Here is a 13,207-nt window from a genome sequence, read left to right as displayed (position 1 = left end):
CTGGCTGCCTCCTATACAGGGATGGAGCCTACAATTGAGGTGCATGCCCCTGACAGGAATCAAACCCGGGACCCTTCACTCTGTAGGCCAAGGCTCTATCCACTGAGCCAACCCGGCTAGGGAAGGTGTCTTATGTGTGATCTGGCTACCCTGAACACCCCATGCCCACCCGGAGACCTTACCCATTCCCTGAAAGCAGGCTGTAGGTGATGTGGCTCCCCTCACCCGTGTCTGGGTCAAAGGCCTGTAGGACAGGGGGAGAGATTACAGCACACTGTTCACAAGTGATGGCCCTCACTGCCAGCTCCACACTTGATGGAGACCAGGCTTCCTGACACAAAGAAAGCACCCCCGACACAGATTCACACTAGACACCCCCACACGACACCCCCCCATACATACTCACACATACATGCACACTTGCTGAGACCCAAAGGCATCAAATAATATGGAGACAGGCAGGGCCACAGTCCCCGGTCTGCCCTCCAGGTCCCCCAGCCCGGCCCAGCCCGGTCCCCCATCACTCACATGAATACTGTCGGTTACCACAGAGCCCACCGGACTGTGCTCGAAGATACTGAGGTTGTAGTGGCTCTCAGGGAAGGTGGGCCTGTGGTCATTAATGTCTCTGAGGTGGATGGTCACCGAGGCGATGGAGGAATTCCTACTGACGGAGTCAACGGCCACAACCTGAGGAGAGGGGAGGAGGCAGCAGCCTTGGGACCAGCGTGTCCCATGGCCTGAGCGTCCCAGGGCCCCAGAATGCCCCTTACCTGCACCCACATCACCGTCTGCTTCTCGTAGTCCACCAGCGACGGGTTCCTCACCAGCACCTGCACGTCGGCTGAGCCCGCTGCCTTCTCGGGGGAGACACTGAAGGCTGCGGCATCAGGCCCCCCCAGGGAGAGCAGGAAGGTGCCGTTGCTGCCCTGTAGAGGTGGGGGGTATAGTAAGGACCCCACCCGCTGCAGCACACACACCTTCCCACAAGTCTCTGGCCTCAGGTTCCTGCCTTAGGAAACCCTGCCCCTGAGGCCCCAAGAGAGGGAGGCTTTCAAGAAACTGAGGTGTGAGGGCCCGGAGCCTGGGCTGGTCACTAGTCCCTGGAAATGCAGGCCCATCGGAAGACTTCTCTCAGCTCTGTGGGCCCCAGATCTGAGCTGTAGAGTTGGAGGCCACTCCCATGAAGCATTGCAACAAGCCTTCCCTATGAGCCACATCACCACCCGCCACCACTCCTACCAACACTAACACCAATAGCCAGCATCACCCCATTGCTTGTACCCCTCCACTCCACTAAACACCAACCACCAACTCAACCCACCCACCCAATTACCACCCCCCAATTCACCCTCCACTCCACATCTTGTACCAACTCAGTGTCACCAAATACAACCAAACACTACCCATAGCATTCTCATTCAGTACCAAGTCACCCACCACTCAGAATCATCCTCCATTTAAGTATACCCTGCATCTTACTACTCACTCAGACCACCCTGTGCTCAACACTCCCCACACCCCCAACATCCAGTACTATCCCAACACCTCTCAGCTTCAACCCCCATCACCACCCTCTCCTCAACACCACCAAAAGCTGTATTCCACTCAGTATTACTCAGCATCCAGTACCAATCTCCATTCAACTCCCTTTCTGTTCACCAACACCTAGCATCACCCTGAGCACAAGACTACCCACAACATCCCTCAACATTTCCAAACATCACTCAAAAACTCTGATTTTCACCGCCACTCATGATTGGCACCACCGTCACCTATCACTCATCCCCCACCACGCATCATGGTACCTCACTGTACAGGTGGCTGTGCACCTCCCTCACCCAGCCATCTCCCACCACTCCCCCTGCCCATGCCATCCTTCATCTGGGTGCACATGCCTTGTCTGGGTCGTAAACCACCATGGTGAGGTCATCGATGGGGATGCGGGTGGCGGAGTGCTCGTCCACAGAGCCAGTGAAGTTGACTTGCGCTTCATTGGGGGTGAAGGTGCAGGTCGGGAGACTGCAGTTGAAAAACTCAGGCTTGTGGTCATTGACATCTGTCACCCTCAGCGTGACCCATATGCTCACCTCGGCCTTCTGCCCATAGATGTTGAGGTGCTCCTCTGTGGCCTGAGAGCAGAGCAGAGGCCAGAGGTCAAAAGTCAGAGAAACCAGTGCTCAGAGAGTGCTGAGATAAAAGGTCAGAGGTGCGAGAGGGGAATGGGAAGGGTGTGATAGACGCCTTACTTACCGTGACCCGTACCTGCACCTCCTCATCCTCCTCCAACAGCTGCTCACGGTCCAGGGAACCGCTGACCCTGATCACCCCGTCTGGCCCGATGTCAAACCAGCCAGGCCTTGTGGAATCTGGAAAGAGGCAGCAGGAGCAGCTGCTTTCAGTGGCTTTGATAAGCCTCTACCCCTTCTCTGAGCCCATCCCCAGCCTGGAGCCACCCTTGTTCTCACTGGAGATGACGTAGGTCACCCGGTCATTGATGCCTTTGTCTCTGTCCACAGCCTCCACCTTCAGCACTGGGGTTCCCTGCAAGGAGGCATGGTCAGAGGCCCAGACCCCTTCTCCATCTCTCATCTCCACCTAGACCCCCGCCCCAGGGCCCCAGCACACCTGGGGTGCGTCCTCAGCCACGGAGGCTGAGTAAAACTCCCTGACAAACTGGGGGTCCAGGTCCGGCCGGTCGATCACAGTGACGGACAGGAAGACAGGCGAGGAGCACTGGATGGTGAAGTTGTCGTGGTATATGCCGCCTGAGTCCTGCAGGGAGACGGGCCTCCATGAGCTGGGGCAGCAGGCCCAGTGCCCCGGCCCCCAGCTGCCCTGCACCCCCACTCACACACGCCTTCAGCTTCATCTGGTAGAAGGCACTCTTGTTGTTGTAGCTGAGGCTGCCATTGAGGATGATGGAGCCGTTGGACAGGATTCTGAAGAGGTACTTGCTATCCTCAGTGCTCGGGATGACCTGAGGCAGAGCACAGTCAGGCCACACTCCCTGAGGGCCCTGTCCCTGACACCTGCTCTGAGAAAGTGCGGTTGAATCCCAAATCTGCCATTGACCAGCCCTGAAACCCTCCCCAACCTCTCTGAGCCTCGGTTTCTGAGCCTCGGTTTCCTCTAGCGAGTGGGCTCAGATATATGCATCTGTGGGTTGAAAGGAGGGTCAAGCAGGCTAAGGTATGTGCCAGGCAGGTAGTGGGCGCTCATAGACAGGAGCTACAGCTAGCAAATCTGTCTTCATGAGAACCGGGGTCACACTCCTATGGTCTGTGATCTTGGACAAGAACCTATACCTCTCCGAGCCTTGATTTCTTCTACCAGCTGGTGTGACACAGACTCAGTGTCCAGGGCAAGAGGGTGGGAAGAAGGGTTCTGTCTACAGCAGCTACCCTACTTATGCTTCTGGGCCAAGCGAGGTTCAGAGGGGCCAACAGAGGCTTGAGGACTGGAGCTGGACCACCGCACAGCACAGCCCTCAAGGTCCCTGCCCACTGTGTGGGAAACGCTGCCCCTGGTGGTCATGCAGGGTGGTGGGGCCCACACTCACCTCCTCTATGAAGTATTGCACAACCCCCGCAGACCCTGTGTCTTTGTCCGTGGCCAGCACCGAGAACACCAGAGAGCCAACTGGCAGGGTCTGTAACAAGAGACTCATCACCGATGAGCTCCAAGGCATCCCCTTCATGCCTGAGTGCGTCACACCCCCGCCCCGACCCTCAGCTATCCCACTGAGAGGATGACACACCTTCCAGGGCCTGAAACCCAACGTTCCACAAATGTTCCCTCTTCCTCCCCAGCTCATGGGCCTCTGGAGGCAGCCGGAGGAGCAGGGAACAAGTCCCCCTCCGCTCCTCTCCCCAGGCAGCCTTCCTACCACTGGAGCTGGCCTCTGATTGGCAGTGATGACTCCAGAAGCCAGGATGTGTCACTCCCCTGACAGGCATTCCTGTGGGCTCTCTGTAGCCTACAGCTGCAGTATGTTCCAGGCAGCACCCTGCAGAGCCGGAAGGTTCTCCTAGGAGGCCTTTGCTGCCTGAAACCTGGCCCTGCAAATCTTGTCCACACCCTCGCTATTTCCACATGGTGGCCAGATCCTTGAAAATCAGACTATATATCATTCTTATGCTAAAAACACAACGGTTCCCCATTCCACTCAGAATATAAGGTAAAAAAAAAAAAAAAAAAAAAAAAAAAAAAAAAAAAGACTATAAAGTCCTTGCTGCCTCCGTAGCCCTCTGACCTCACCTCCCCCTCACTCTCCACCCTCCATCCACACTGGCTTCCTGGCTATACCTAGAACACTCCACGCTCATCCCCACCTCAGAGCCCTGGCATCTACTGTTTCCCCTGCCTGGAACATCTTTTTTTTTTTCTGGAGCATTCTATAGCCAGCTTCTTCTTGCCTTGTAGGTCTCTGCTCAGGTGTCACTTATTCAGAGAAGCCTTTGTGAGTGCTCAACCTAAAACAGCCCCCCCCCCCCTTCATCATCTTCTCTCATTTTGTCCTGTTTTAAGAGCTTCACACCATCTGTTTATTTAATGTTTCCTTGATTAGTGCCTGTGCTCTTGACTAGAATGTGAGCTACTAAGGGTGGACAGCCAGGGCTGTCCTATTCACCAGATATCCTCAGCACCTAGGACAGTGCCTGGGACTAGCAGGTGCTCCATCAGAGCCTGTCTGGACCTCACCAGCCTCATGTCTGGTGTTGCATGGAGACCTAACCTCATGGATCTTCAAAGCCACGTGGTAATGGTGCTGTTTGCTGCTCAGGGACCCCTGGGGAATCTCTCCCCACATATACAGTTCAAGGGAGGCTGCCTCCCCTTACTAGAAGGAAAAGCCTATGATGAAGATCTAGCCTAGGGGTGTCGAACTCAATCTGAGAAGGGGCCAAAATCTAAAATCCAGCCTAAATCTCAGGCCGAATGGTTTACTGAACAGTCATAAACTGTCATTGTGATGGAAACGCAGCGGAGTGCAGTGATGACAGCGCAGTGCGGGCCACATTGCAAGGCCTGGCGGGACGGATTTGGCCCGCGGGCCTTGTGTTTGACACATGTGATCTAGCCAATCAGAGCATTCTGTACCCACATGACCCAAAATGGGCCAATGAGAGGCAACCCTGGGGTTTTGGTTGGGGTCCCTAAGAAAGAGACACTCTGTGTTGAAGTTGCAAAGCCCGTGGAATGCGAGCCTGGAGTGGCTGGGGACGCTTTTATCGCCCCGAGGGAGATCTGGCCCCCTGCCCCAAGATGGAGGCAACAGAGAAGCAGAGCTGGGATGGGGAGAGAAATCTCTTCTTGGTAGCATGGCTTGAATAACCTGAATCCAGGCCTGCCTGAATCTAAGTATACCTCTACATTTTTCAGATACACAAAAAAGTCAACTCCTTTATTTCTCTTTATATAATAATTTAAGGCGTTCCGATCCAATCTGATGGACTGCCAATCGTGCTGTGCCTATTGTTCATGGGTTGCATCCCCTGGGTTTGGTTCCTGAAACCACCCCTTCCAGCAGGTGCTCTTCCCACTCCTGGATGGCTGTTGGCTCTCTGGTCCTTCCTGCTCAGAGAAGAGCTTCTAGGATACTGATCTCTCCTCCCCCTGACCCCAACACGCACACCATTGAGGCAGATGTTACCTCGTTGATCTCTGTGGAGAAACTGGTACTCTGGAAGACAGGTGCGTTGTCGTTTCTGTCCTCCACAATCACCTGGAAGTCCTTCTCCACCTGTGGGGAGAAGGCCAGGTAAGCCTGGAACACGGGGGCCCTGAGAGAGCAAAGTGAGGAGCATCTGGGCAAGAGACCAAGTGGACGATTCGGCAAGGTTTGGGGTAACCTTTTATGTGATACAATTTCAAATGCCAGAAAAGCTTCAAGTACAGAACAAAGAACTCCCCGTACCCTTCCTCCAGGCTCGCCCGCTGTTTGGATTCTTTCTCCACGTTTGCAGAGCCATTTGAACATAGACGGCAGCCATCGTTAGGTCACTTTTTAAACGTCTAAAATGTGCCTGTCCAGCCAAAACTGATTTGGCTCAGTGGATAAAGTGTCGGCTTGAGGACTTGAAAGGTCCCAGGTTCTGGCTTACGGACTGAAAGGTCCCAGGTTCTGCCTTACGGACTGAAAGGTCCCAGGTTCGATTCCGGTCAAGGGCATGTATCTTGGTTGCAGGCACATCCCCAGTGTGGGGTGTGCAGGAGGCAGCTGATCGATGTTTCTCTCTCATCGATGTTTCTAATTCTCTATCCCTCTCCCTTCCTCTCTGTAAAAAAATCAATAAAATATATTTTTTAAATAATAATAATTTCTTTTAAATGTGCCTGTTCTATTACAAGAATGTTCACTTTAGCTTTGTTTGCCATCGTGTAAGGCTGTAGGCAACCAAAATGTCCATCAGAACAGACCAGCTAAAGCACACGTGTGGCCTCTGGCTGGCATCAAGACAGTAAAGAGACAAGGCCTGGAGCACAGACATGGAATGAACTCCAAAGTTGGTAGTTGAGTGGACAGTTCAAGGCAATATGGACAGTAGGATCCCACACGGGTTTCTGAAAATGCACAAAAAACTACAACCTTTCACCTCGCTGCAGTGGCTCAGTGGTTGAGTGTCGACCTATGAACCGGGAGGACACAGTTCGGTTCCAGGTCAGGGCAGGTGTCTGGGTTGTGGGTTCGATCCCCACTGGGGGCTGTGCAGGAGGCAGCCGATCAATGGTTCTCTCTCATCATTGGTGTTTCTCTCTCTCCCTGCTTCTCCCTGCCTCTCTGAAATCAATAATATATACATATACGATAATATATATATATATATATATATATATATTTTTTTTTTTTTAAACCACAACGTTTCTTTTGTGGATGAACCTATGTACGTGAACACTTAGGGGGGATATGAAAGAGCCCAGTGGCGTAGACGCTTCAGGTGGGGGTGGGCTGTGAGAGGTGCCTGAGGGGACCTGACCTTTATCTGCAGTTTTTGAAAAGTTTACCAAGAGAATGTGTCCATAAATACCCAAGTCATTGAAATTGTTTTGTTTTGTTTTTAATGGGGAATATGTTTTAAAAACAAAACCCTCAACTTTCAAAGACACAGACACGGTGATACTTAGAAATATGAGCATTGATAACCACCACATTTAGCCAAAGAAATTGAAAGTGATTATCTCAGAGGAGTTGGGTAGGGAGATATTTGGCATTTGCTTTTTATTAATATGCACATTCATTAGTAATAGAATCGGTTCTATTTGTAATATAAGCAATGATTTATATAATTAAAACAAATTAATAAAAATATTAAGATCTTTGTAAAATTGTATAACAAAAAGAGGACAAGTATCATTTTGATAAAAAAAATAAACATTTGCCGAAACTGGTTTGGCTCAGTGGATAGAACGATGAGGACTGAAGGGTCCCGGGTTCGATTCCCATCAAGGGCATGTACCTGGGTTGCGGGCACATCCCTGGTGGGGAGTGTGCAAGAGGCAGCTGATCGATAGTTCTTTCTCATCAATGTTTCTAACTCTCTATCCCTCTCTCTTCCTCTCTGCAAAAAAATCAATAAAATATATTAATAATTAATTAATTAATTAATTAAACATTTGCTTCTTTGTTGTTAACTGGGGCCCTCTCTGCTGATTGGAGGCAGGAGGCACAGTCAGGAGTGTGCCCCAGCCCCTGCTCGCTGACCCCTGGACCTCCCGCTCCTCCGCACCCCACGCCGACTCACTGCGAGGTTGTGACCGTCGCTCACGGTGATGGTAACTTTGAGCCAGAAGTTTGTCTGCAGCAAGAAGAGAGAAGGGCCCACGGTAAGCCCGACTCGGGGTGCGAGCACAGCCAGGGCACCACCCCGGGACACTGGCTCCAGGGCCTCCTGTCTCCCTGCCCCTCCCGGGCCTTCCACACCTCTGCCCTTTACCTCGTAGTCCAGAGGGCTGGCCAGCTTCACTTCCCCAGTGGTTGGGGTGACAGTGAAGAAGATGGAGTCGGGGCCACTCATCCCATAGGTCAGAGGGTCCCCGTCCAGGTCCTCGGCTGCCAACCAGAAGGCCTCAGCACCTGGCGACGGGGCGGGGAATGTCCAGGGTACACAGCCACCCCTTTCACCATGGGCCGGGCCAAGCGGCCCAAGAGGCTGGGCTGGGGGGCCTGCCTTCTCTGTGCCCAGAAATCTGGGCATCCCCCAGCCCTCAGGGCTCCAGGTTTGGTGGTTGTTACCCAGCACCCAGTCAGAGGCCTTTTTAAAATACGTTTGTATTGATTTCAGAGAGAGGGAGAGAGAGAAACATGGATGAAATAGTAACAGGAATCAGCTGCCTCCCGCACGCCTTACTAAGCCCAAAACCTCAGCACGTGCCCTGACCAGGGATCAAGCCAGGCGACTTCCTGGTGCATGGAATAATGCTCAACCAACTGAGCCACACCAGCCGGGCTCAGAGGCCTTTTCATCACAACATCCTGTTCTCCTTTGGGGAAATGACCCCAACTGCCCCGCACTCAGTAGAATGGGCTGATACCCAGGCATCTCCTTGCCCTGGCCCGGCCCCAGGACCTCTCATCATTGATGCCTCTCTCTCTCTCTCTCTCTCTCTCTCTCTCTCTCTCTCTCTCTCTCTCTCTCTCTCTCTCTCTCTCCCCTTTCCTCTCTGAAATCAATAAAAATATTTTTTTAGAAAGAAAAAAAATAGAGCAAAAGACCCTCACTTAGTCTGGCTGAAAAGGGGGAGGGAAGTGTGTTGCTCTGAACAATAAAATAACTAGCTTCCCCGGGGGCAGGCATGGCTCAGGGAACCTGAGTCAGAGTGGACATTCCCTTGATGACAGCGAGTACTGGCTTCCTGCCAAGTGCTACCATCCCTCCCTTCTCCCCAAACCTCCAGAGAAGGCCGGAGTTGGCCAGGGAGAAGGAGGGAGATTGGCCGCTGGGGGAACCAGAAAGACGAAAAGAGGTGGAAACAGGAACACCATTCTTGTGTGAGCTGGATTATTTGATGCTACGTGAGGGCTCTTGACCCCAATGCTGACTTCTGGAACCAGCTCTCTTCAGATCCCCTTTGCCTGTGACAGGTCCTGGAGCTGCGGGATGAGGAGCACGCCCCCACAGGAGCCCCTGGGAGCCTCTGGGGGGTAAAGACTCGGCCCAGACTGGACCCAGGAGACGGGGACTCACCCACAGGCAGGTCCTCAGGCAGGGCCACTGACGTCATGTTGGGCAGGAACATAGGAGCCACATTGGCCGTCACTGTAGGGACACAGAGCACTGGAATATCTGAGCGCCCCTGCAGAGCCTGAACCCCTATCTGGCCCCGTGGGAGCCCACACCATCTCCTACCCCCCCACCCCCCCACACCCCTGCCAATCTTCAGTCCAGTTCACCCGCCTGAGTCTGGACTCCTCCCCAGATTTCCCCAGGGCAGCCGGCCAGAGGGCTGCTCATAGAAGCTGGGTGTTTGCTGATGAGGGATCCCCTCCTTGCTGGAGGGCTCTGCCGAGGGTCCCCAGGTTAGTGCTGCTCTGGCAGGGGAGAGGAGGCACCCACCAGACACGACAAGGGCAGGAAGCAGTAGGCAGGACAGCCATGGCCTCGCCATCACGTCTGGAGGGACCTAGGGGAAGAGGCATCATGGAAGGGGCTCCTGGACCCAGTCCTTCCTCCTTAAGCCGACCCCCATCGGTGTGACTCTGACCCAGGCGCATCCGTCATCACCGTTCGGCTGTTCTCCCCCAAGTCACATCACTCTCCCCCCGTTTTCCAGGTGTCCCAGGGTAAGGGGGAGTCAGAGAGAACCAAGGGAGTGAGCATGGTAGCTGAGCCTGGTTCAGAGCCCCAGCCTGAGACTGACCTTGAACCTGACCTCAGAGTTCAGAGCCCACCGTGTAGCAGGCACTGATCTAAGCACGTTAGAAGCATAATCTCACTATTCCTACAACCATGAGGTGGCTGCCAAGAAACCAAGGCTGAGGGAATAGGGGCTGCCTGAAGCCCCACAGAGAATCAATGACAAGACGGTGCTCTGAACACAGGTCCTTCGGACACAGAATTCATTCCCTCAACCACTGCACCGCTCTCCCTGTGTGAAGTGCTGGAGCTCGCTGGTCATTGCCCGCCCTTCTCTGTCCTGGTTCTTCATCTGTAAGATGGGAGGGATGACTCTAAGCGGTGATGGGGGAGGGAGGATGGAGGGAAGGGGTACACAGCTACATACACACTAAAGCACAGCACGGCCTGAGGGAGCAGAGCCGGCTCAGTGCCTGACGCACAGTAGGTGCTCAGCAAACGCAAATCCCTTCCTTCTGCACCCTGCAGGGTCATCTTCACTCTATCTCCGCCACAGCCAGTACAGTCCCCATGGAAACCGCTCCGGCCTCTCTTCTGTGCCCGTCGCCACACTGGTGCTCCGAGACTGACTCCAGAGCTCAGGAACGGGCCGGGCTGCGTGTGGATGACCAAGGACTGTATTTCTGCAGTGAGCCTCTCACCAGTGCCCCGTGGGGAGTGGCTGTAAAACTGCTGCCTGCCCACCCTGCGTGGCTCCGTGGTTGAGAATCTATCTATGAACCAGGAGGTCAGGGTTCCATTCCAGGTCAGGGCCCATGCCCGGGTTTCAGGCTTGATCCTCGGTTGGGGGGCTTGCAAGAGACACAGCCGATCAGTGATTCTCTCTCATCGCTGATATTTCTAACTCTCTCTCCTTTCCTCTCTGAAATCAATATATATATATTTTAAAAAACTGCTAGCTTGCCAGGGTCCCCAGGGAGGATAGCTGCAGACAGCCCACAGACAGTCGGTTACACTCAGCCAGGTTGGAAAATGCTGGACCCAGCTTCTCGGGAGGAGTCAGTAAGTCCTCTGGCCTCAGAATCACGTGTGCCGAGCCACAGTCCTCAGGGAGGCAGAGGCCATGCTGTGGTCGCTGCTGCTGTAAGGGAGTCAGGGTCAAGTACAGTGGCTGAGGCTGGCCTCCAGGTCAGGTACAGTGACTGAGGCTGGCCTCCAGGTCAGGTACAGTGACTGGGGCTGGCCTCGAGCTCTCCCGGAGGCCAGGCTGGGGACACGGACAGCAGTTCAGTGTGGGGTGAGGATTGAAGTGGTGCTGGCGGGGGTGCTGGGTCGGGAGGGCACCTTGGAATGTGTGTGATGACAAGGGCAGAGAGGCAGATGGAGCTGGTGGTGCTGGCCGTGGGGTGGAGAGGACGGTGCTGGGGGCTGACAGTGGAGATGCGATGGAGGTGGGCATTGGTGGTGGTGGTGGTAGATGCCGGTGTCCACAGTGCAAGCCAGACCCGGGGCACTTGAACGCTGGCTGGATACAGCCTGTCCTGGCATCTCCTTGTGTGTGGCCTTGGACCTAACCTCCCACCTCTGGTGTCCTCTTTGGTCCCCTCACTCGCAGGTGAGTCAGCAGCCACAGGACAATTAGCTACAAAGTGCGGCCGCTGGTATGCAAGGTGTGCTTCTCACCGTGACAAAGGTCGCGCAGTGCAGCCGGGAAGACAGGAGACTCCCGCCCTGGGATCCAGCCCCGAGGGCCCCATGCTGCGGACTGCACTTTGTCCCACACCCCTCAGTCCTCAGCATGTCGTGACCCGGGAGGGGAAGGGACACGGCCTAGTCAGCAATGGGATCAGGACCCAAAGCAGGAAGTCGGTGCTGCTCTTTCGAGGTTTCTGGTTTTCTCTTCCTCCTCCGCCAGACCTCCCCCCAGGCCTGCAGAGACCCTCGGGATGAGGTCAGGGAGAGCAGCCTCAGTCAGCAACGCCCCCAGCCAGCCAGCCCTCTGAGTCCCAGTCCGGTGTTCTTTCCTGCTCTTCCTTCCGGCGCTGCCCAGGTCGGCCTGGGTCTCCCCTTCGGAGAGACGTTTATAAATACACGCTCCTTTGGCCATAATGAGGCCAAAGTTCTACGGCTCAGAGCGTCACCCTCTGGATTCAGTCATCTGAGAGAATGACTATTTTCTGAGTGAGCTGGGGAAGGCACAGTGAGTGTCCCCACCCCACTGGGCACAACCGCGCCCAGGCCCAAGCCCCCACCCTGGCTCCCACCAGCTGCCGGACCGATGCCTGCCTTTCGTCCTGGCAGGCTAGGTCCTCACGGTGCACTGAATGCTTCTGTTCTCCGTCCACGCCCTATGTCGTCCTTCCTCCAGGCATTTGCATATGTGTCCCTCTGGCCGGGACACCTGCTCTGCCTTCCGGTACGCGCAGAGTCTTTCTATCCTCTAAGGGCAGGGTGGTGCCCAGTTCAGACATTGGTGACTCTCCTCTGGTCCCTAAGATCCTGGCACACCAGCAGGGCCAGTGGACAGACCAGGTGCAGATGGACAAGACGTGAATGATGTAGACAAAAAAGGGGCCACATAAGAAACCTGACAAGCTCAGGAGAAGCCTGCATAGGCCTTATTCGCTCAGAGGCCTAAAGTAAGTAACCACGTAAGGCGATCTGATTAAAACTTCCTAACTAAAAGCCAGTCATGGAGGGTAGTCATGTCCTAGGTGAGTACCTTCCTTGACAAAGGTCAGTCTTTACCTTAACTGAGCCTGTCTATTGTCTTTTTGCCACTACAGTAATATAATCTTCAGAATGCCTGAGAACTCCCCTTCCTCAGTCCCCTCAGGGACAGTCATCCACCAGAGCACAAGACCAGAGAGCCCTCGTCCTTATCTCGCTCTTCCGCAGACCATCTCCTGCCATCTCCATGTGCATAAACGTTCATTGTTAACCATCTCCTGCCATCTCCGTATGTGTAAATGCTCATTGTTAACCATCCTATGCCCACCAATGTAAAATAAGTGTATGTCTCTCCATTTTACTCTTTCTCCAATCTCAGCGGTTTCCCGAGTTGCTTTTCCCCACCTCCCTAATCTATCAGAGTGGATTTCATGTACTAGCAACCCCCTTATGCCTTCCCCTTCTATTTTGATGTATAAAGTAAGTGGCAAAACTGTCGTTTTCTGAAGCATTTTCTCAAGCTGTTGACATTTTGCTTCCTGGCAACTGTAGTCAGTTTGGGCGCAAATAAACTCATAAAAATTCTCTACAGGTTTGAATGCTTCTTATGTTGACAGTGGAGTTGCCCATGACGATGCCCAGGTCAGTGCATTCCCAGGCCTGGCTGTGCTGGGCAGCCCCAGGCACGGGCGCGAGGCATGGTCTTACGTCAGCCCCCAGTCACTGCATAGCCACACCCG

The 13,207-nt window shown here is 54.1% G+C and overlaps 1 protein-coding gene across 2 annotated transcripts in view; it reads right to left on the bottom strand.

Moving 5' to 3' along the window:
• CDHR2 (cadherin related family member 2) overlaps positions 1–13,207 on the bottom strand; it is a 30,762-nt gene that overhangs the window by 15,579 nt on the left and 1,976 nt on the right. For both annotated transcript variants that reach the window (XM_036424067.2, XM_045576425.1), the window contains exons 2-15: positions 9,558–9,624; positions 9,189–9,260; positions 7,938–8,077; positions 7,746–7,799; positions 5,657–5,746; positions 3,563–3,652; positions 2,855–2,980; positions 2,629–2,775; positions 2,469–2,544; positions 2,254–2,369; positions 1,899–2,132; positions 774–929; positions 529–690; positions 183–244 (exon numbers count right to left, since the gene is read on the bottom strand). In XM_036424067.2, the coding sequence (XP_036279960.1) occupies positions 183–244; positions 529–690; positions 774–929; positions 1,899–2,132; positions 2,254–2,369; positions 2,469–2,544; positions 2,629–2,775; positions 2,855–2,980; positions 3,563–3,652; positions 5,657–5,746; positions 7,746–7,799; positions 7,938–8,077; positions 9,189–9,260; positions 9,558–9,609 (1,577 nt within the window). In that variant the 5' untranslated portion in view covers positions 9,610–9,624. The remainder of the gene's footprint in view (positions 1–182; positions 245–528; positions 691–773; positions 930–1,898; positions 2,133–2,253; positions 2,370–2,468; positions 2,545–2,628; positions 2,776–2,854; positions 2,981–3,562; positions 3,653–5,656; positions 5,747–7,745; positions 7,800–7,937; positions 8,078–9,188; positions 9,261–9,557; positions 9,625–13,207) is intronic.

Source organism: Pipistrellus kuhlii, unplaced genomic scaffold (assembly GCF_014108245.1).
Source record: "Pipistrellus kuhlii isolate mPipKuh1 unplaced genomic scaffold, mPipKuh1.p scaffold_m20_p_8, whole genome shotgun sequence".
Taxonomy (NCBI): Eukaryota; Metazoa; Chordata; class Mammalia; order Chiroptera; family Vespertilionidae; genus Pipistrellus; species Pipistrellus kuhlii.
This window is presented reverse-complemented; position numbering and strand designations above follow the sequence as displayed.